General features: G+C 38.7%; 1 protein-coding gene across 3 annotated transcripts in view; it reads left to right on the top strand.

The window, feature by feature from the left end:
• Positions 1–21,823, top strand: part of bchs (WD repeat and FYVE domain containing 3 bchs) — a 1,877,108-nt gene that overhangs the window by 773,774 nt on the left and 1,081,511 nt on the right. For all 3 annotated transcript variants that reach the window (XM_090389621.1, XM_090389619.1, XM_090389620.1), the window contains exon 33: positions 8,480–8,697. In XM_090389621.1, the coding sequence (XP_090245747.1) occupies positions 8,480–8,697 (218 nt within the window). The remainder of the gene's footprint in view (positions 1–8,479; positions 8,698–21,823) is intronic.

Here is a 21,823-nt window from a genome sequence, read left to right as displayed (position 1 = left end):
GAGTTGATAGGATTTTCCTCTTGCTTAGACTGCACAAGTTAGGGGGTTTAATTCAAATTGAGAAAGGATAGTTGCAGACTAGATGTGTGGAAGTTTGCTCTCAGCCAATGAGTGGTTGATTGCTGGAATAAGCTACCATCCGTTGTTGTGAGAGGGAATAGTTTGATTAAATTCAAGGAAGAACTAGACAATCTATTGGAGTGGATGGGTAGGTGAAATGGGATTTTTTTTTTTTTGGCTGATGCTGTATAAGCTTGCTTTCTTTCATCTCTTGCTACTATTAATACTAATACTAATACATATCACAGGTATTGCTTCCTCTTTGTCTAAAAACTGGGTTTCTCTTTTGCTCTTAGTGTTACTTTTCTTCTAAACACTCACTCTGTTCAAATTGGAAGTTTACCCTGCCATGGTATATGCTTCCCATATCATGAGTGGGAAACATATTCCATGCTCGCAAAACCTCTCTGAATTTTCTACACTCCATTAAAAAGAGGATAATCAGGTTTATTAATGACCCATCTCTTATAATTCTTCCTCTCTCTTCCAAACCTGCCTAAATGCATGCTGGGACCATTCCATTTTCTGAAATATTCTTCTTTTACATCTATTGCTGGAAAATTTAAGATCTGCAGAAATCCAAGTCCAATGTCAATATGTACCTTCTGTTTTCTCATACTTCAGCCGATATGTGGTACTCGCTAGTAAAGATTCTAATGCTTTGTGCTGTTGTATTATTATTAAAAAAGTAAATAAATAATAATAGTAATAAACAGAAATAAAAAAAAAAAATTTCCGAGAAAGTGATTCTGAAATAGGTTCTTGGAAAATTTGGTCTGACCGAACAAGTTTCCTGTTTTTGTGCTTAATTTGCTTCTGCAATTAAATGCTGGTGACACAAGTGAATGAGACATACCTAAGAGTTTGATAATGTGTCAGGATAAATCATTGCAACATATAAATCTACCAGACAGTTTTCCCCAGATCACTTTATAAGTCAAGCAGTTCAACTTGTTATAATAGAAAATAGATATGTAAACTGTGTTTTGCAGTTTGGAATCTGCATGGATTTATCAGCAAACTTATCTACAAGTCTTGAGTCCATTTGTAGTCAAGGGTTTGACTGGCTTTGGCAGTATAGTTTTATTACCAGTCTTCATTTCATCAGAGAAAGTTTGTGAGAGATGATACAAATGTCTGAACCTATATCCAACAAGGCTACTGTCTCATTCTTGAAATAATATCATACTAAGGGACTTATTCCCATTCAAAGGGTTTCTTTTTTGATTCAATTTTGCTATTACACAATCTCTGTGTCGGCCATTTGTACTGTCGAACTTTGGCAGTATGGATTCGTTTTTTGATGCTCTTACCAGTCTTCATTTCATCAGAGAGAGCTTGTGAGAGATAATACAAATATTTGAACCTATATCCAACAAGGCTACTCTCTCATCCTTGAAATAATATCATACCAAGGCTCTTATTCTCCTTGAAAGGTATTCTCTTTTGATTTAATTTTGCTATTATACAATCTCTGTGTTGGCCATTTGTACTGTCAAACATTGAGAGTGGGCTGTGTAATGCAATCGGAGAGTTATTACCAGGAAAACATCCTTGTTGAACCTGTTGAATCCATTTTGCATGCTTGTATCGGGACAGTTTATTGATATATGCCTGGGTAAAATATTAAATATTTTCTTGAAACATTAGAAGATCAAATATACATCCAAGGAAACTGCTGTTCTGATATTGTTCCCTAAAAACAATTACAATAAAGCAAACTTTTTTTTGATCAAATACGCATTGCAGTGTTATCGGTTTTGCACCAGTTTTTTCCCATTTCCAGTGTGGCTTTCAGTAGAGGAATTTACTTGATTTTCTGTTAAATAAATTTCCTATTTGTTTTCCACGCACAAACACATAACTAAGGAGGTCACATATTAATATGAAAACAGTTAAATAAAATTAGCCAGAGATGCCGGGCCCCTAAATGGCCCCGAGGCAATTGCCTTGCCAGCCTACATGGTAGCTACGCCACTGCCCAGGGGCTCACATCTGGTGAGTGTGGGCTTGGCACACCCAGGGTCCTGAGCTGGATATCATCATTCTTCTCTCTCTTGGTGATTCTCTTCTACACTCACTCACTCACTCACTCACTCACTCACTCACTCACTCACTCACTCACTCACTCACTCACTCTCTCTCTCTCTCTCTCTCTCTCTCTCTCTCTCTCTCTCTCTCTCTCTCTCTCTCTCTCTCTCTCTCTCTCTCTCTCTCTCTCTCTCTCTCTCTCGGTGATTCTGAATTTTCTTTTTTCTTTTTTGCTGGTGCAGCATAAGTTGCAGGCTTCCTTGCACCATACAGCTAATAATAATAATAAGTGTGGTGTTCTTTGGCCTTAGCTCACTGTGTACGAGTATTATTTTATCTGATTCATACCCTACCTGTAGGACTTTGTTCCAATCCGAGTTAGCTGTTATTTCAAATAAGTGCATTCTCATAATGCTTTCGGTTTCTTTTTTTTTGGCTCCTTTTATTTTTCAGTTTTTATTCTTGGCCCTCCATTTTTCGGCTTCTTACCACGCAAACATTTGTTATTATTCTCTTTTTCCTACAAACTCTTGCATAGTGAGGGCCCTTACTAAAAGGATAGGCTTTATGATCCCAGCTAGCTCAGTAATTTTAATATCCTTTTCTTAACTTTTTATCTTTGCACTTTCTACTTCTGCTGTTTCCAGTTTGTAAAGCTATTAGTGCAATGCGAGGGTGATGAAATGTTCCTGCTGTCCTTAATCTCTCGCTATCTTTGCCTTCTTTTTATTTTTATTTACACTTTTATTCCTTCCTTATCCTCAGTTCACTCCCTTGCCTTATACCATTTGCTTGCACTAAATCTTAAATTTTATATACATATTCTCCTTAAATTATATACATATTCTCATTAAATTTATTCTAAATAGCATCATTTGCTTATAACCACTTATTTTTGCATCAAGTTTGCACCATAAACATTTAATTTTATTTTTTATTTTCCTGTTTTAATATTATTGCCACTATACTTCTTAATTCACCTTAATTTATTTTGCTATAAAGTGTACACTGCATTGGGACTATCTTGTCCATATTTTGTGAGAGTTTTTTTTTTTTTTTTTATGAGAACCCCAAACACGAGAGGTATTATAACCTATAGTACTTAGTACCGTGCTTGGGTTGGAGGTTGAGAAGACGAAAGAAGATATTTGTTGATATTGGACTTGAACTTCTGTAGATTGTAATTTTCAGGAAATACGTATGAAGGAAGGTTGTTCCAGAAAACGGCAGTTGAATGAATAAATGAGGAAGATGAAAAGTTGGTACTGTGGGTTTGAAGTTGGACAGTAAATGGATGTTGGCTGGTGGCGGCACGTGTTCGGACTGTTTTGAAAGAGAGAGCGGGAATTATAGAAGCCAATTCAGAAGAACAGTGCCCATGGAAGTATCTGTAGAAGAGGCATGCATCAGAAACAGTGCGTCTATGAGAAAGCGAGTGGAGAGACTCTGTTAGTGATGAATCATTAATTAACCTAACTGCCCTCTTCTGAATGGAATCAAGAAGCCTGAGAGAGGTTTTGGGGGCACCACCCCAGATGTGGGAACAATATTCCATGGCAGGGCGGAGTTGCGATTTATACAGAGTGAGCAGCTGTTGGGGAGAAAAGTACGCCAAGAGCGAAACAGAAAACCAAGTTTTTTAGATGCAGAGGAAGCATATTTGTAATGTGCTTGTGCCAAGAGAGATTAGAAGTCAGGGTAATTTCCAAAAGAGATATATCATTTTGCCTAGAAATCGGAGTGTCACTAAAGATAAGCATAGGAGCAGAAGAATCCTTTTTGCGAGATATAAGACAAGAGTGAGTTTTAGAAGGGTTGAAATCAACTAAGTTGTCTTTGCCCCACTGGAGAATTACCTGAAGATCGGCATTTAAGGAATTGGCAGCAGATTTTCGAGAACTTGAAGCTGATTGAGCTGGACAAGGTTTCTCAAAATGGAAAGTTGAATGCAATGTGCTATCATCGGCAAAACTATGGATAGGATTTCCAGTCAATGGAAGAAGGTCATTGATATACAAGAGGAAAAGAGTGGGGGAAAGAACTGAACCCTGGGGGACACCGGCATTAGTGGAGAAGTTAGAAGACAGAGAGCCATCTACCATCACCCTCAGTGAGCGATCAGAGAGAAAACTGGATAACCAATTACTAAAAACAGTTGGCAAACCATAAGATGGAAGCTTGTTTAGAAGACCTTTATGCCAAAAGCCTTTGAGATGTTTGTTTGTTGTTTGTTTATTTGGTTTTTAGGAGCATTAGCAACTAAGGCCATCTTGCTCCGGGATATGCGGTGGTCATTCCCTGACCTTTCCGCATCCTCCGTATTTGGTGGTGACGGGCTCGAACCCCGGTCTAATCAAGAAGCGTGTCCTACGCACTGCTGCTCCTTCCCACCTGGCTACGGAGGCGCCTTTGAGATGTCAAGAGCAACTACTTGTGTTTCACCGAACCTGTCCATTGAATTAGTCCATAAATGGGAAACATAAGCCAGAATATCACCAGTGGATCGACACTGACGGAATCCATACTGGCGATCATTGATCAGGCGGAAGGTTTCTAGGTAGTTTAAGAGTTGGCGGTTAATTGATTTCTCCATTACTTTAGAAAGCGTAGAAGTAATTGCAATGGGACGATAATTGGATGGGAGGGATTTGTCACCCTTTTTAGGAACTGGCTGGATATGAGCAAATTTCCAAGCAGAAGGAAAAACACCTTTGGAATAAGAAAGTGAAAAAAGGCGGCAAAGAATAGGAGTAAGTTCAGGAGCACAGGTTTTGAGAACAAGTGGAGAAATACCATCAGGACCTGGAGTTTTCTTAGCATCAAGATTCATCAAAATCCTTCTGATATCCTTTTGACGGAAGACCACAGGAGGCATTGAATGGAGCATGTTAGGAATGGTGGGAGGTGTTTTACCAAGATCATTAATACATGAGCTCAAAGAAAAATGGGATGCTAGCAGGTCAGCTTTATCCTTGGCTGAAGTGACAACAGAACCATCTGGTTTGGACAGAGGTGGGAGCAGAGATGGGCAAAAGTTGCAGCCAATAGCTTTGGCAAGAGACCAGAATGCTCGGCTACCATTAGGGCAAGAAGCAAGTTTTCTACTCTTAGCCTGTTCAAACTCTAGTTTGGATTGATTAATAACTGCTTTACAATTGTTGTGAGCTTTGGTGTAGGCAGAAAATGAAACTGAAGAATTAGAAACAAGCCAATTACGATATGCAACGTTCTTCTCTTGGACAGCCTTAGCACATTTATTGGAAAACCAAGGTTTAGATAAAGGACGAGATTTTAAAGTGGAGTGTGGGATAAAGGATTCCATTCCTGCAAGAATAATTTCGCTGACACGATCTGAGCAAATGTTGACATCAGAAGTTTTGAAACAGTAATCAGACCAAGGAAAAGAAGAAAAGAAGTCTCGCAGGTCATCCCATTTTGCATTCTTGTAATGCCAAACAATACGAGGTTGGGAATAGCCATGAGATAAAGGTTCCATTGGAGAACAGGCATTCACCAAGTTGTGATCTGAAGTGCCTAAAGGACCTCTCACTTCAACCTTGTACTTAGAAGGGTTGTTTGTGAGAAAAGGATCAAGCGTATTGGCTGTATGATTAGGATTGTCCGGTATTCTTGTAGGTAAATGAACAATCTGTGCTAGGTCATTAGTAATTGCAAAAGCCTCAGCATCTCGACCTGCTGGGTCGGTGTGACTAGAAAACGGACGCCAGCTGGAGTTGTTAAAATCACCAAGGAAAATTACCTCACTGTTAGGAAAGTTGGACTGGAGAAAGTCAAGTTGCAAAGAGAGGAAGTCAAAGAGCTCCAAGTGATTAGTGGAGTTGGGAGAACGGTAGAGACAACAGATGAATTTTACACAATGAGGTAGAGAGATTTTAAGCCAGAGAAGATCAAAGAGAGGAGATTCCAAATTGCCAAGTCTCTGACGGGGAATATCAGAACGGACATATGCACAAGTACCACCTTTGAGGCAAAAGGAATCATACAGCAAATAATTTGGACATCTGAGATGAGCAGTAGTTGAATCAACTGATAACTGAGATTCAGTCAGAAAAAATACATGGGGTTTGGAAGACTGCAAGTGGAAATGGACATCGTTGATATTAGAATTGAGACCACGTATATTTGTGAAATGAATTAGGAAGTCCTTGGGAGGTTTAGATCTTTTCGCAGATAAGCTTGCTCTATTATTTTGACAATTCATGGTGTATTCAATAGTAAGAAAAATTGGGTGGGACATGCTGTATGAAGTAATGAAATTTTTGGATATGGCGTACATGTGGTAAGAATATACCCAGATCCTTGACATAACGTGGCCTCGACAAAGCTCCCCGCATACACACTACTCGGACTCCCTCCAGTCACTATCTGGCAGAATAGAGGTAGCAAGATTATGCACTAGCTGATCCGGAAGTTTCTTAGAGAGTTACCAATAGGTTCTGTCCAGTGTACTAACTAGCGGCCGGCCTGCGAACACCGTTTTAGAGCTGTACCCTCGAAATGTAAGGAATATTGGATCTCGCCACGACATTCACCATAACCTCAAAAATCATCAATCATACTGCATGAGGGAAGAGATAGGGAAGGGTTGGCCGGAACTTAGCTCTAGAGACTAAACATGGGTTCCACCACTTCAAGCCTCCAATAAGCAAAGTGGTGGTATTTCACCGGTGATGAGAGTCATCTACCACCTAGTACTGCCTGGTGACATAGAGGGGCGGCGTTCCTCCATGTGGTGTGGGCGCCACACCTCGACCCCTGATTACGTTGGTTCACACCTGGGTGGTCACCCACCATGTACTTGTGCATGAAGGTTATACCCAGGATTACTAACAGTCCCACCATCGTGAAGGTGCAAGCAGAGGATTTGGCTGTCATAGACCGTCCGGACTTCGCCGAAATTGGGTCCACTTTGACTCGAGTGTCACCCGAATATCAGTTCCATCAGCGCTTTAGACTCCCAGGTAGCAAGAACAGCTTGTCTGGAATATCTGAGAGAATGTCTGTGACAACCTCAAGGACCTTTTAACCCCTCTTTTAACCTCGCTCTGTTTTATTCTTAAATTTTCTTATCCTCCACAGGTGTGGACAAGTATAGAAACACAGTCCTTGGTACATGATTCGGTGTAGTCCACTATTGAAGTACCTGATCAGGTATCAATTTTTACTGTTAGCTAACATCAGATTTGAATGTTATATTTGCTCTACCCATTTTTTGGACTTTAACCAAAATTACCCCTGATGCTGGCTATCACTTCTTACTTTTACTTAATCATTTTTTGCTTTACAGTTACCTTCTCTCTAATTGGCTTTTCAATTTGGTCTATAATTTTGCTTAATTTATTATAACAAATAGGATTTTCACATTCTTTCTCCTTTTCATGCCTACAATACTTCCTTTTTCTGCTATCCTTCTCCTATTAGTTATGGCATTTTGTTTAATTTGTGCTTCCATCTTTGTATTTTTTTTTTCTTTTTTTTTTTTTTTATCAGAAACAGGAAATATTGTGCATACTTGTTGTTCTGTTCAGAATTCACAAAAGGTAAGTCTTGTTAACTTTTTCAAGCATTTTATATATAGTATTACATTGTTTAAGGCTCATTTAAGTGAACTCTGACTTTTGTAAGAAATAGTTACAATATGCATGGTACCTTCACCTGTAGAAGTGATAATGACATCTTATAGAACACAACAATTCTATAAAACGTTTTTGATCATTATCACCTGAAGTTGTTTTGATACACAAAATGAGGTGGGAATAGTGATCGTAGTTCGGGTGTTCAGTTTTTGAGTGAAGAGGGTGAATTACCATATTTATGCCATCTGGAAGTCATTAGCATTAGTAGAGGCATTTGATGCAAGAAAGCAAGCTTATGCAGCATCAGCTAAAAAAAAAGAATAAATAAAAAAAAAAAATACTTATTTATTATTATTTATTCAATACTTATTTATTGAAAGATGTTTTATTTTCTGATGGTATTGTTCAGGAATAATACAAAACTCAAACAAGCTTTTGATTGGTTTGGTTGAAGCAATAAAGGTGGCAAGTACTGTAAACAGGCAGTCTGTAACCTCTGCCTGTTAGACTATGACTGCCATGTCTTTGGTTGCCTTAAGAAGGTACTCAAGGTTTTCGCTTTTACCTGAATTCTGAGGTGAACAAAATAAGTAAATATTTGATTTTTCAGCAGTGTCTGCAGTGGTGTCTCTTGATTTATTATATATTATGAGACAGTTGTCTTATTGAGCTTACTTTTAAATAAGTTCATCTGAACTGTTTATCTTATTATATGTTGTTTTTGTTTTTTAAATAACTATTATAGTATTACTGTATACCAGGAATTTTATGAATTTATAATAAATTTGCAGATTCTGTGAAGAACTGGTTCAAGTGCTTGGGTTTGACTGGGTGTTACTGTTTCTTGCTGGACATCTTCATCATACAACTATAATTTCAGGTTTACGGTTGTTAGCTGTTCTTTTAACATATCAGCACCTTCTGCAGCGCTTCAGAGAAGCATCAAATAATGGAGGTTGGTTAACTGAAACAGATGCAGTATTGCAAAATAGAATGGGTGTACTTTTAGGTAAAGTACTTTGATTTTAGTATTTTAACATTGAAAATTCTTTGTTTTAATTGTTACTTTAAAAGTTCAGCATGATTTATTTTATTGAGGCAAGAAACAAAGTGAAATTGCTTTATAAATGCTTCAGCCATTAATACACTTCATTATTATTATTCATGGAGTATGTTATTGATTGCATGGGGTGTGGGCAAGACATCTACATCTGTTTATATCTTGATTAAATTTCTTTAATTTCTGGATCTGAATGTCAGAAACTTTAGACTTTTATAAGCTCAAATTGGACAGTAGTGGCTGAAAGGTGTGATCTCCTCAAGTTTTAAAAGCTTTTTTTTTTTTTTTTTTTGTGTTTATATCTACAATAAACTGCATCTATAATTACTTGGAAACAGAAAATATGACAGAATTTGTTGGAAGAGATAATGAATTTCACACAGTTTAAGGCTACCTGCTCTAAAATATTATTAATGGAAGAGAGAGAGAGATTATACATAAATGGACATGTTGAATTGACCTTGAATAACAAAATTTATATGTTCTTATGTTATATGTGTATGAATCAGAACTCCTTGTTTATAAGAAGTGCTCTAACCGCCAAGCTTGTAAGTACTCCTTGAAGAATTAAACAACCCATACTACGGCAATTGAATATAAAGTTAATGATCCCTTAAAATTGGCGAGATTATACAGATGATCATACAATTTTCTTTTATACAATGAAGTAAGCTTATATAGCATCATCAAAAAAAAAATCTTTTTACCCCAAATGCTTGTCGAGTTCTGCCTTGAACTTATTTAATTTGTTCACCTCCACTACAACAGATGGAAGTTTTTTCCAACTGTCACCCACCCGCTGGCTAAAGGGAAATTCCTGCACATCTATTCTACAATTGTCTTTCCTCAATTTGAATTTGTGTCCTCTCAGATGAGTAATCTGAGCAAGAGAAAGAATCCCATCAGCAGTGTGCTTGCTCAAACTATTCATAGCCTTATACACCTCAACCAAATCACCTCGCTGGTACCTAGTCTGCAGGCACTGCAGTTTTCAGAAATTAAGCCTCTCTTGGTAACAGCAACTCTTTGTTCCAGTCACCAATCTCATTGCCATTCTCTGTACTTGTTCCAGCAGCTCTACATCCTTCCTAAAATGAGGCCTCCTGACCTGTATACAGTATTCAAGTTGTGACGTTATCATTTCCTTATACGATGGGACAATCACCTCCTTATCCCTGCTAGCAAAATTCCATATATCATTGACATGACACAATGAGCTATAAGGATGGCAAAAATGCAAAGTCTGCTGTCAGCTGAAGTAAATATTGATAGATAGACAGGTAATTCATCAGGGAACTACACCTGACCATGTATATGGAACTGTGTTTCTATACTTGTCCATAACAGTATAATAAATGTGAAATAAAGCCAAAAAGTAAAAATAATAAAATTAGCACATTCTTTTACAGTATGGACAAGGTAGTCTCAGTGTTCTTGTAGTAGTAGTAGTAGTAGTAGTCGCATGTGATGCAAGAAAGCAAGCATATGAGCTTATGCAGACTCACCCAAAAAAAAAAAAAAAAAAAAATTACAAAACAATCCCCTCTAAATATTTGTCCAGTTCCTCCTTAAATTTATTTAACCTATCAACTTCCACAGCGACAGATGGAAGTTTGTTCCAGGAATTAACCACCTGCTAGCTAAAGGCAAATTTCCGCACATCTATTCTACATCTGTCCTTCCTCAATTTCAATCTATGCCCCGTTTAGGTTCATAATCAAGTGGAAGAATCCCATCAGAATTCAGCGTGCTCAACCCATTGAAGGCCTTATACACTTCAATCAGATCACCTTGCAGGTGCCTAGTCTCCAGCTGCTGCAATTTGCAGAAGTTAAGCCTCTCCTGGTAAGAGGATCCCTTCATTCCCCTCACCAATCTTTTTGCCCTTCTCTGTACACACTCAAGCAAATCTACATCCTTCCTAAAATGAGGCCTTCAGACCTGCACGCAGTGCTCAAGGTGTGGCCTGACCATTGCCTTATACAGAGGGACAATCACTTCCTTTTCCCTGCTAGCAAAATTCCTGTATATCATTGACAAAATCCCAGGACCTACCCTCGCAGACTGTCTGCATTGCTCAAAAAACATCATATCTGACTGCACAATTACTCCCAGGTCTTTTTCATTTTCTACCTCCTTAAGTGCAGTACCATACAGTTGGTACGTTTCTCTGGGGTTACTTCTACACATATGCAGTACTTTGCATTTGTCAAGGTTAAACTTCAGTTACCACTTCTCAGCCCATCTGCCCAAATTTTCTAGATCCTGTTGAAGTAACACGCTGCCATTACTGTCATTAACAACCCTGCCAACTTTTGTATCATCTGCAAACTTTGATACTAAGCCTGATATACCTTCATCAATATCATTAATAAATATACAAAACAACAGTGGACCCAACACCGAACCCTGTGGGACTCCACTAATAACATTAGTCCATGAAGAGCAGCACCCATTGATTACCACCCTCTGTCTTCTCCCACTCAACTATCCTTTTATCCGTTGTAGCAATTTACCCTTAATACCATTCTGCTCCAATTTGTACAGTAGTCTTCCATGCACAACAGTGTCAAAAGCTTTCCTGAAATCAAAGTATATGATATCAAAATTATTTTTTGCATCCAGTTCCTTTGTAACCACATCATAATAACCTATAAAATTTGTCAGACAAGACTTTCCCTTAACAAACCCATGCTGTGTCTGAATTATTGCTGCAGTCTTGTCTAGATATCCTGCAATGCATCTTTAAGCAGCGACTCCCTTATTTTACCTGGAACAGAAGTTAAACTAACTAGTCTGTAATTACTCGTGTCACCCTTCGATCCCCCCTTTGTGAATTGGGGATACACCTGCACATTGCAGTCCGTGGGAACCTCCCCCGAGTTCTAGGATGCTCTCCTTTTTTTTTTTTTTTTTTTTTTTTTTATGAAAACCCCAAACACGAAAGGCATCATCAAAACCTATAGTACTTAGTACTGTGCATGGGTTGAAGTAGAAGTATGGGGGGGGGGGGAAGGGGATGCCGGAAACTTTGCTCTAGAGACTAAACATGGATTTCACCACTTCAAGCCTCCAATAAGCAAAGTGGTGGTATTTCACCGGTTGATGAACATCATCTACCACCTCAGGGGAGGTCCTCAATGGTTTGCTTACTTCCTTTGCCACCTCCTTTAATATAACTGGATAGATCCCATCCACTCCAGGTGACTTTCTTATGTTTAACTTCAACAATTTCTCCTCCACTTTGTTCTCAGTTATTACAAAATCATTAAGCAACCTGTTACAATTTGATAACCTTATGGCATTTTCAAACCTTAATAACTCCTCATGTGTGAATGTAGATGCAAAATACTCATTCAGTTTGTTTGCTATATGAGCAGGATCATCAACAGTCGAACCATCAATGTCAAGTGGACCAATCAGATTCATCCCCTTCCTTTTAGAGTTTATATAAGTAAAGAAATCCTTGCTGTTTTTCTTAGCATCCTTTGCCAAAGATTTCTCTAGTCTGCCTTCGCCTGCCTAACCTCCTTTGTGACTTGATTACAGACTAGCTTATGTATATTAGCATTAGTAGAGGCATATGATGCAAGATAGCAAGCTTATTCAGCATCAGCCAAAAAAAAACAAAAGATCACACCACTCCCATTTCACCCCTCCGTTCGCTCGAAATACCTGTCCAGTTGACCCTTAAATTTGTTTAGGCTATCAACTTCAACAACAAGTGATGGAAGTCGGTTCCACCAACCAACCACCAGCTGGCCAAAGGCAAATTTCCGCACATCTATCCGACATCCGTCCTTCCTCAATTTGAATTTATGCCCTCTGAGCTGATTATTCTGAGCAAGATGAAGAATCCCATTGGCATTGAGCATGCTCAAACCATTCAAAGCCTTATACACCTCTATCAGATCACCTCGCCGGTGCCTAGTCTCCAGACTCTGTAATTTGCAAAACTTAAGCCTTTCTTCGTAAGAGCAACCCTTTGTTCCAATCACTAATCTTGTTGCCCTTCTCTGTACCTGTTCCAGCAGCTCTACATCCTTCTTGAAATGAGGCCTCCAGACCTGTATACAGTACTAAAGATCTGGCCTGACCATTGCCTTATACAAGGGAATAATCACCTCCTTATCCCTGCTAGAAAAATTCCTGTATATCATTGACAAGACACCATGAGCTACTCTTGCAGCTCGTCTGCACTGCTCAGAGAACTTCATATCTGCCTGCACCATTACCCCCAGGTCCTTTTCATTCTCCACCACTGTCAGTGTAGTACTGCAGAGTTGATACGTTGCTCTGGGGTTACTGTTTCCTATGTAGTACTTTACATTTGTCAATGTTAAACTTCATTTGCCACCTCTCAGCCCATGTGTTCAACCTTTCCAGATCCTGTTGCAGCAGCATAGCGTCAGTGGTGTCGTTAACAACCCTGCCAACCTTTGTATCATCTGCAAACTTGGACATTAAACTTGATATCCCATCATCAATATCATTCATGAACACCGAAAACAACAACGGACCCAACACTGAACCCTGAGGAACTCCACTAATAACATTAGTCCACGTTGAGCAGTGTCCATTGATTACCACTCTCTGTCTTCTCCCCCTCAACCACCCCTTTATCCATAGCAGCAATTTGCCTCCAATGTCACACTGCTCCAATTTGTGTAACAGTATTCCATGTGCAACAGTATCAAAAGCCTTTCTAAGATCCAAGTATATAATATCAAAGTTATTCCCTGCATCCAGTTCTTTTGTGACTGCATCATAATATCCAATTAAGTTGGTCAGGCAAGACTTCCCCTTAACAAAACCATGCTGTGTCTGAGCTATAACTGAAGTCTTGTCTAAATGATCCTGCAGTGCTTCTTTAACCAGTGCCTCCATTAATTTACCTGGAACAGAAGTTAAACTTACAGATCTATAATTACTTGTGTCAGCCTTTGACCCTCCTTTGTGAATTGGGGTTACATTTGCACATCTCCAGTCCATGGGTACCTCCCCTGCGTCCAAAGAAGCTCTCATAATTATGGCTAGGGGTTTGCTTACTTCCTTTGCTGCTTCCTTTAATATAACTGGATAGATCCCATCCACCCCAGGTGCCTTTTTTATGTTTATCCTCAACAATCTCTCCTCCACTTTCCTCTCAGTTATTACAAAATCATCCAGCTCACTGCCAATGTTTACTTTACCTACATCATTCTCCTTCCTGAATAACTCCTCATGTGTGAATGTAGAGGCAAAATACTCGTTTAAATTGTTAGCCACCTGAGCAGGATCCTCAACTGTTGAACCATCAATATCCAGTGGACCAATCTGATTCATCCCTTTCCTTCTTGAGTTTAAATAGGTAAAGAACTCTTTTCTGTTTTTCTTTGCATCCTTTGCCAAGGATTTTTCGTAGTCTGCCTTTGCCTGCCTAATCTCCTTTGTGACTTGGTTACAGACCAACTTATATCTATCATAGGCTTCTTTGTCACCCATTAATTTGTATGTATCCCATGCATTTTTCTTCTCTGCCACATGTCTCTTTAGTTCATCTGACAACCATTTAGGCCTAAACCTTGAACAATATTTCTTAGTTGGTATGTAAAGCCTGGTAGCCTCCAAGATTAGTTCCTTGAATGCTTCCCATTTTGCGTTTGCTGTTGGTAACATCATCAGTTGGTCCCACTGTATAGAATTTAAATACTGTCTCAGACCATCATAATCACCTTTATGAAAACAAAAACCCTTCCCTTTACCTCTGATGGTAGTTACCTCCTTGAGTAAATCCCACTTCAACACACTGTGATCACTGCCACCTAGTGGTTCATTTATCTGCAGATTCTTAATGCATGAAGAATCATTACTGATAATCAGATCAGGAGTATTGCTCCCTCTTGTTCCCTCACGAACATGCTGATGTAGAAAACGATCATCCAATAAATCCACAAAAGCCTTGCTAGTGTGCGAGTGACCAACCCACAAATTTCAGTCAATATCTGGGAAATTAAAATCCCCGATTATAAGACTCTGATTTACTGGCCCACTCTATTTCTCTGTACAATATCTTATTATACTCATCAGAGTCATTAGGCCTATAGCACACTCCTCTCAATTTTGATTTCCCTATGCTTATGTGACACCAAACTGACTCGACTCTGCCCTGTCGATCGATGTCGACTGGCTTCACTTCCTTGGACTTTGTGTTTCTTAACTAATAGCATAACCCCTCCTCCCCTCCTGTCCTGTCTATCCTTTCTATACACATTGTATTCCCCAAATTCCAGTTCCGCATTCCTTATATCTGTGTGACACCACATCTCTGATATCCCAACAATATCTGCCTGTGATGTTTTGAGCAATACCTCAAATTCATCAAATTTATTTACCAAACTCCTAGCATTGGTGTACACGCAGGTATACATGCACCTGTTTCTATTCTTAGCTACCCTAACACAACCCATGTGTTTACTTGTACCGCAATGACTCCCAGCAGTCTCTGAAATATCCTGCATCTTGTTTTTCAGGCTTCTGCTCATTTCAATAGAAGCAGTACAAGAATCACTTCCACCTCTGCCAGTGGCTACTGTTAATCTATTAGTCCTTGTATCCCCCCAACTAGCAGTTTTCCGACCCACCTAACTCTGCCTCGACAGCATCAGCAAATATTCTTGCACTCTTTCTATTTAAGTGTATCCCATCCCTGTAGAAGCAATCTGTACTGTTAAAAAGTACAGTCCAGGCTGAAAAAAATTCTACCCCTGGAGCCTTCCACAATCCCTCCAGGGCCGAATTGATCGACAAGGCTCTCATCATATACTCCCTCCTATCATGTCTGGGCAGAATTGCAGACACTTTTAAATTCAACCCTAATTCATGTCTTTTTTAAGCCGTGAATTATGAGCAGGATCATCAACAGTCGAACCATCAATGTCAAGTGGACCAATCAGATTCATCCCCCTTCCTTTTAGAGTTTATATAAGTAAAGAAATCCTTGCTGTTTTTCTTAGCATCCTTTGCCAAAGATTTTTCTAGTCTGCCTTCACCTGCCTAACCTCCTTTGTGACTCGATTACAGACTAGCTTATGTATATCTAGGCTTCTGTGTCGCCTGATAATTTATATGCACCCCATGCATTTTTCTTCTCTGCCACGAGTCTCATTAGTTCATTTGACAACCATTTAGGCCTTAACCTTGAACAGTATTTCTTAATAGGTATGAAACGTTTAGCAGCTTCCACTATTAAGTCCTTGAATGCTTCCCATTTAGAATTTGCTGTTGGCAACATCATGAGTTGGTCCCACTGTACAGAATTTAAAAACTGTCTGAGACCACTATAGTCACCTTTACAGAAGCAAAAACCCCTTCCATTACCCCTGATGGAAAGGGGTAATGGAAGGGCCTAATTATATCTTTAAGTACATCCCACATCAGTAACTGTGATCACTGCCACCTAGTGATTTCTTTATCTGCAAATTCTTAATACACGAATGATCACTGCTGATGACCAGATCAAGAGTATTACCCTCTCTGGTTGCCTCTCGAACATGCTGCTGCAGAAACAATCATCCAATAAATCCACAAAAGTCTTACTAGTGTGCGAGTTACCATCCCATGAGTTCCAGTCTATATCTGTGAAGTTAAAATCCCCATTATAAGACATTCTGGTTTACTAGCCCACTCTATTTCTCTGTACAATTGTTCATTATACTCATTTGAATAATTAGGCCTATAACACACTTCTACTCTTATTTTTGCTTTCCAGTGCTTATGTCACACCAGACTGACTCAACAGTGCACTGTTCATCTATATCAACTGGATGCACTTATTTTGATTTATGTGTTTCTTAATTAACATAATAAAAAAAAGCATAACACCTCCTCTTTTCCTATCCTGTGTATCCTTTCTGTACACATTGTACTCCCCAAATTCCAGTTCTGCATTCCTTATAATTGTGTGACTCCACACCTTTGATGTCTTGACCAACACTTCAAAATCATCAAATTTATTTACTATACTTCTAGCATTGGTATACATGCAAGTATACATGTACCTATTCTTATTATTAGTTACCCTAACACATCCCATATACCCACCTGTTTCATAATGACTGCCATCAGTTCCTGAAATCCCCGACACCCCTTGCTCCATGCTGCTTCTTATTCTAAAAGAAGTAGTGCAAGAATCACCTTCACCTCTGCCTGTGGCTACTTTTAACCTTTTAGTGTGTGAATCCCCCCAAGCCAGCAGTTTTCCAACCCCCCTAACACTGCTGCGATAGCATCAGCAAATATTCTTGCACCCTTTCTATTTAAGTGTATCCCATCCCTGTAGAAGCAGTCTCTCCTGTTAACAAGCACAGACAAGGCTGAAAAAAAAATTTAACCCTTGAGCCTTACACATTTCCTCCAGGTCCGAATTGATTGACAAGGCTCTCATCATGTACTCCTCCTATCTTGTGTGGGCAGAATTGCAGACACTTTCAAATTTAACCCTAATTCACGACTTTTTTGCAACATTGACCTTAAGTAAATCTATAGATCTCCTTCTCTTAATGTCACATGTACAACAATATCACGCTTTGTGCCCTTAAAAGATGTTATATGCTTTACGTCATCAACTTTTGCCCCTGGCAGACATACCCTGGTCCTATTCCATCTATCCTTTTTACACAATATATTCCCCGTCTCCCTGACAATAGAGTTACCGACGATAACTAACTCCTGTGGGACGAGCACATTCTGCCTTGGAGGTTGCCGCTCTGTTCCCTGATGCCCAGGAGTGAGCTCTGGCATTGATTTGGGCAGCTGAGAGCTTGACGGGCCCCTCATATTAATTTCTTCAGGGGCATCTACCCTACAACTCAAGCTCTCATAAATGCCCATCAGAACACTGAGCTGACGCCTAATTTCTAATCAAATTTCTAATTTCAGTGTCAAATATATGAAAATTATTACGGTAAAAATAAGGATAAGGCTTTAAAAAAAAAAAAAAAATACTGTTTATATATATAATTTAGTGTTTTCAGAGCGGGAAAAATATGTAGGTTTTCGGAAAAATATTTTAGTGTTGGAATTATGTGGTATGAACGAGCACATGGAATAGGGAGAGCTATTAAATTGAGCCTGGGGAAGGCATAGTTAAATGAAGACGAAAATAGTGATAGAATGAGGATAGTTGGAACTTTCATACCATATCTAATGACAGCTTTTACTTTATTTTGTTCAGTCATTTGATATTAATAATTTTGCTTTACATTTCCTTCGCATCCAAATTGGCTTTGCAATTCATCCCATAATTTTCTTAATTCATCATATAATTTAGGATATTAACACTCTTTTGCCTTTTCAAATCTACAATACTTCTTTTTTTCTATGTGACTAGCCACATGCCACTAGAAGGGTAAGGATAGTCCTGTGCACTTTGTGTACTTTTCACTTCCATCTATGCAAACTTTATCAGACTTATCTATTTTTACATGCATATATAGTTTTGCATCCTTTACTGTTGCTTTGTGCACTTTGGTGCATTTGTCATACCTTGCTGATTTAGTTTTTTTTTTTTTTTTTCATCAAATGTAACTTACTTTAAATTACAATTAAGATATATATATATATATAAATTAAAAAGTGTCTGAAAATGTTTTCTGTCACTTTTTAATTTTTCTATTGTAGCTACACATGATATGTTAGCACCACTACCTATATAATTATATAATCTATATATCTATATTGCATTATGGTTGCTGGGCATTTCTGTTATTATTAGCAGTTTCCCGGATCCATAAACCATTATAATATATTATTATTTGTTCTTTCTTTTAAATGTTCCATTTATCTACATTTCACTACAACCTTTTATTATTTTTATTATATAATTAATAAAAATAATAAAAACTTATTTTTATTAATTATATAGTATATAATAATATTAGGTTGTAATGATAAAACGGAAAATCTAATAATAATATATGATAATTAATAGTGGATTATGGATCCAGGACACTGCTAGTAATACCAGAAGCGCGCAGCAACCATAATGAAATATAGGTAAATAGATTAAATAAGCATATGTATCAGTAGGAGTGCTGATCTGATAGGTGTAGCTACAATGGAAAAAAATTAAAAGTTCCTGAAAAATAAAAGCAGATAACCTATAAAATTATATAAATAAAATTTAATGAAAATATATAAATAGTACTTAATGCTGTAGTTCCTAAGATTTTAACTACATTTTCAAGGATTGGCAGCCAAAACCAAAGGAAGCACAGCAGTAAGCAAGGTCTCTGTCTCTGTTATGATGTATACATAGCAGTCAGAAAAACGGGCAAACGCATACATCACAGTTGACCCAACAGAGACCAAAAATAAATAAAAAATAACCAAAATAATACAAAAATAAAGCTAAATTCCAGTTAAAGAAAAACCTTTTAAAAAGATTCCGGTTAAAGAAAAAATAAAAATCAGCCCTACCTGAATATTAACAAAAAGCAAAATATCGGGACAAAAGAATCACCAAGAAAGAGTAAAATGATGATATCCAGCAGCTCAGGAACCTGGGTGTGCCAAGCCTGTACTATACTCACCCAGATGTGAGCCCCTGGGTTAACGTTTGGATATATCATACTTAAAACCAAATTACTTCAAGAATATTAAGAACATGCCACTAAATCACTAAGAATAATTCCATGAGCATTTGGTAATTACTGTTTGAAGATTAACCTCCTTTCATTCAATATTAGAGAAGAGGCCTTCAGTGTGTGTGACCTCCTGTCCTTTAATTTAGCATTAGCATTAGTAGAGGCATTTGATGCAAGAAAGCAAGCTTATGCAGCATCAGCCAAAAAAAAAAAAAAAAAAAAAAAAAAAGTAACATAAATAAATAAAAATAACCACTTCCACTTCACCCCTCTGTTCGTTCGAAATACCTGTCCAGCTGAGCCTTAAACTTATTTAGACTATCAACTTCCACGACAAGGGATGGAAGTCTGTTCCACCCACCAACCACCCGCTGGCTAAAGGCAAATTTCCGCACATCTATCCTACATCTGTCTTTCCTCAATTTGAATTTATGCCCTCTCAGGTGATTTTTCTGAGCTAGAGGAAGAATCCCATCAGCATTGAGCATGCTCAAACCATTCAAGGCTTTGTACACCTCTATCAGATCACCCCGCTGGTGCCTAGTTTCCAGACACTGTAATTTGCAAAACTTAAGCCTTTCTTCGTAAGAGAACCCCTTTGTCCCATTCACCAATCTAGTTGCCCTTCTCTGTACTCGTTCCAGCAGCTCTACATCCTTCCTGAAATGAGGCCTCCAGGCCTGTATACAGTACTCTAGGTGTGGCCTGACCATTGCCTTATACAAGGGAATAATCACCTCCTTATCCCTGCTAGAAAAATTCCTATATATCATTGACAATACACCATGAGCTACTCTTGCAGCTCGTCTGCACTGCTCAGAGAACTTCATATCTGCCTGCACCACCACCCCCAGGTCCCTTTCATTCTCTACCACTGTCAGTGTAGTACCACAGAGTTGATACGTTGCTCTGGGGTTGCTGTTTCCCATATGTAGTACTTTACATTTGTCAATGTTAAACTTCATTTGCCACCTCGAAGCCCATCTGCTCAACCTTTCCAAATCCTGTTGCAGTAGCATAGTGTCAGTAGTGTCCTTGACAACCCTGCCAACCTTCTTATCGTCTGCAAACTTGGACATTAAGCCTGATATACCATCCTCAATATCATTTATAAATACAGAAAACAATAAAGGCCCCAATACTGAACCCTGAGGGACTCCACTAATAACATTAGTCCACGATGAGCAGTGTCCATTGATTACCACTCTCTGTCTTCTCCCCCTCAACCACCCCTTTATTCATAGCAGCAACTTGCCTCCAATGCCACACTGCTCCAATTTGTGCAGCAGTCTTCCATGTGCAACAGTATCAAAAGCCTTTCTAAGATCCAAGTATATAATATCAAAGTTATTCCCTGCATCCAGTTCTTTTGTGACTGCATCATAGTATCCAATCAAATTGGTCAGGCAAGACTTCCCCTTAACAAAACCATGCTGTGTCCTAGCTATAACTGAAGTCTTGTCTAGATGATCCTGCAGTGCTTCTTTCACCAGTGCCTCCATTAATTTTCCAGGAACAGAAGTTAAACTAACAGGTCTATAATTACTTGTGTCAGCCTTTGATCCTCCTTTGTGAATTGGGGTCACATTTGCACATCTCCAGTCCATGGGTACCTCCCCTGAGTCCAAGGAAGCTCTCATAATTATGGCTAAGGGTTTGCTTACTTCCTTTAATATAACTGGATAGATCCCATCCACCCCAGGTGCCTTTCTTGTGTTTATCTTCAACAATTTCTCCTCCACTTTGCTCTCAGTTATTACAAGATTCTCTAGCTTACTGCTAGTGTTGAATACACCTCTGGCATTCCCCTCGCTGAATAACTCCTCATGTGTGAATGTCGATGCAAAATATTCATTTAGTTTGTTAGCTACCCGAGCAGGGTCATCAACAGTTGACCCATCGATCTCAAGTGGACCAATCTGATTCATCCCCTTCCTTCTAGAGTTTACATAAGTAAAGAACTCTTTGCTGTTTTTCTTCGCATCCCTTGCCAAGGATCTCTCGTAATCTGCCTTCGCCTGCCTAACCTCCTTTGTAACTTGGTTACAGATCAACTTGTATCTATCATAGGCGTCCGTGTCACGTGTTAATTTGTATGTATCCCATGCATTTTTCTTCTCTGCCATATGCCTCATTAGTTCATCTGACAACCATTTAGGCCTAAACCTTGAACAATATTTCTTAGTTGGTATGTAAAGCCTAGTAGCTTCCACGATAAGTTCTTTGAATGCTTCCCATTTTGAATTTGCTGTTGGCAATATCATCAGTTGATCCCACTGTATAGAATTTAAATACTGTCTCAGTCCATTGTAGTCGCCTTTACGAAAGCAATACCCCTTCCCTTTACCCCTAATGGTAGTTACCTCTTTGAGTAACTCCCACTTCAGCACACTGTGATCACTGCCACCAAGTGGTTCATTTATCTGCAGATTCTTAATGCATGAAGAATC

This window comes from Mastigoproctus giganteus, chromosome 2 (assembly GCF_048544385.1).
Source record: "Mastigoproctus giganteus isolate SK-2022 chromosome 2, ASM4854438v1, whole genome shotgun sequence".
Classification (NCBI taxonomy): domain Eukaryota; kingdom Metazoa; phylum Arthropoda; class Arachnida; order Uropygi; family Thelyphonidae; genus Mastigoproctus; species Mastigoproctus giganteus.
Note: the sequence above shows the minus strand (reverse complement) of the source record. Positions and strands in the feature narration are given on the sequence as shown.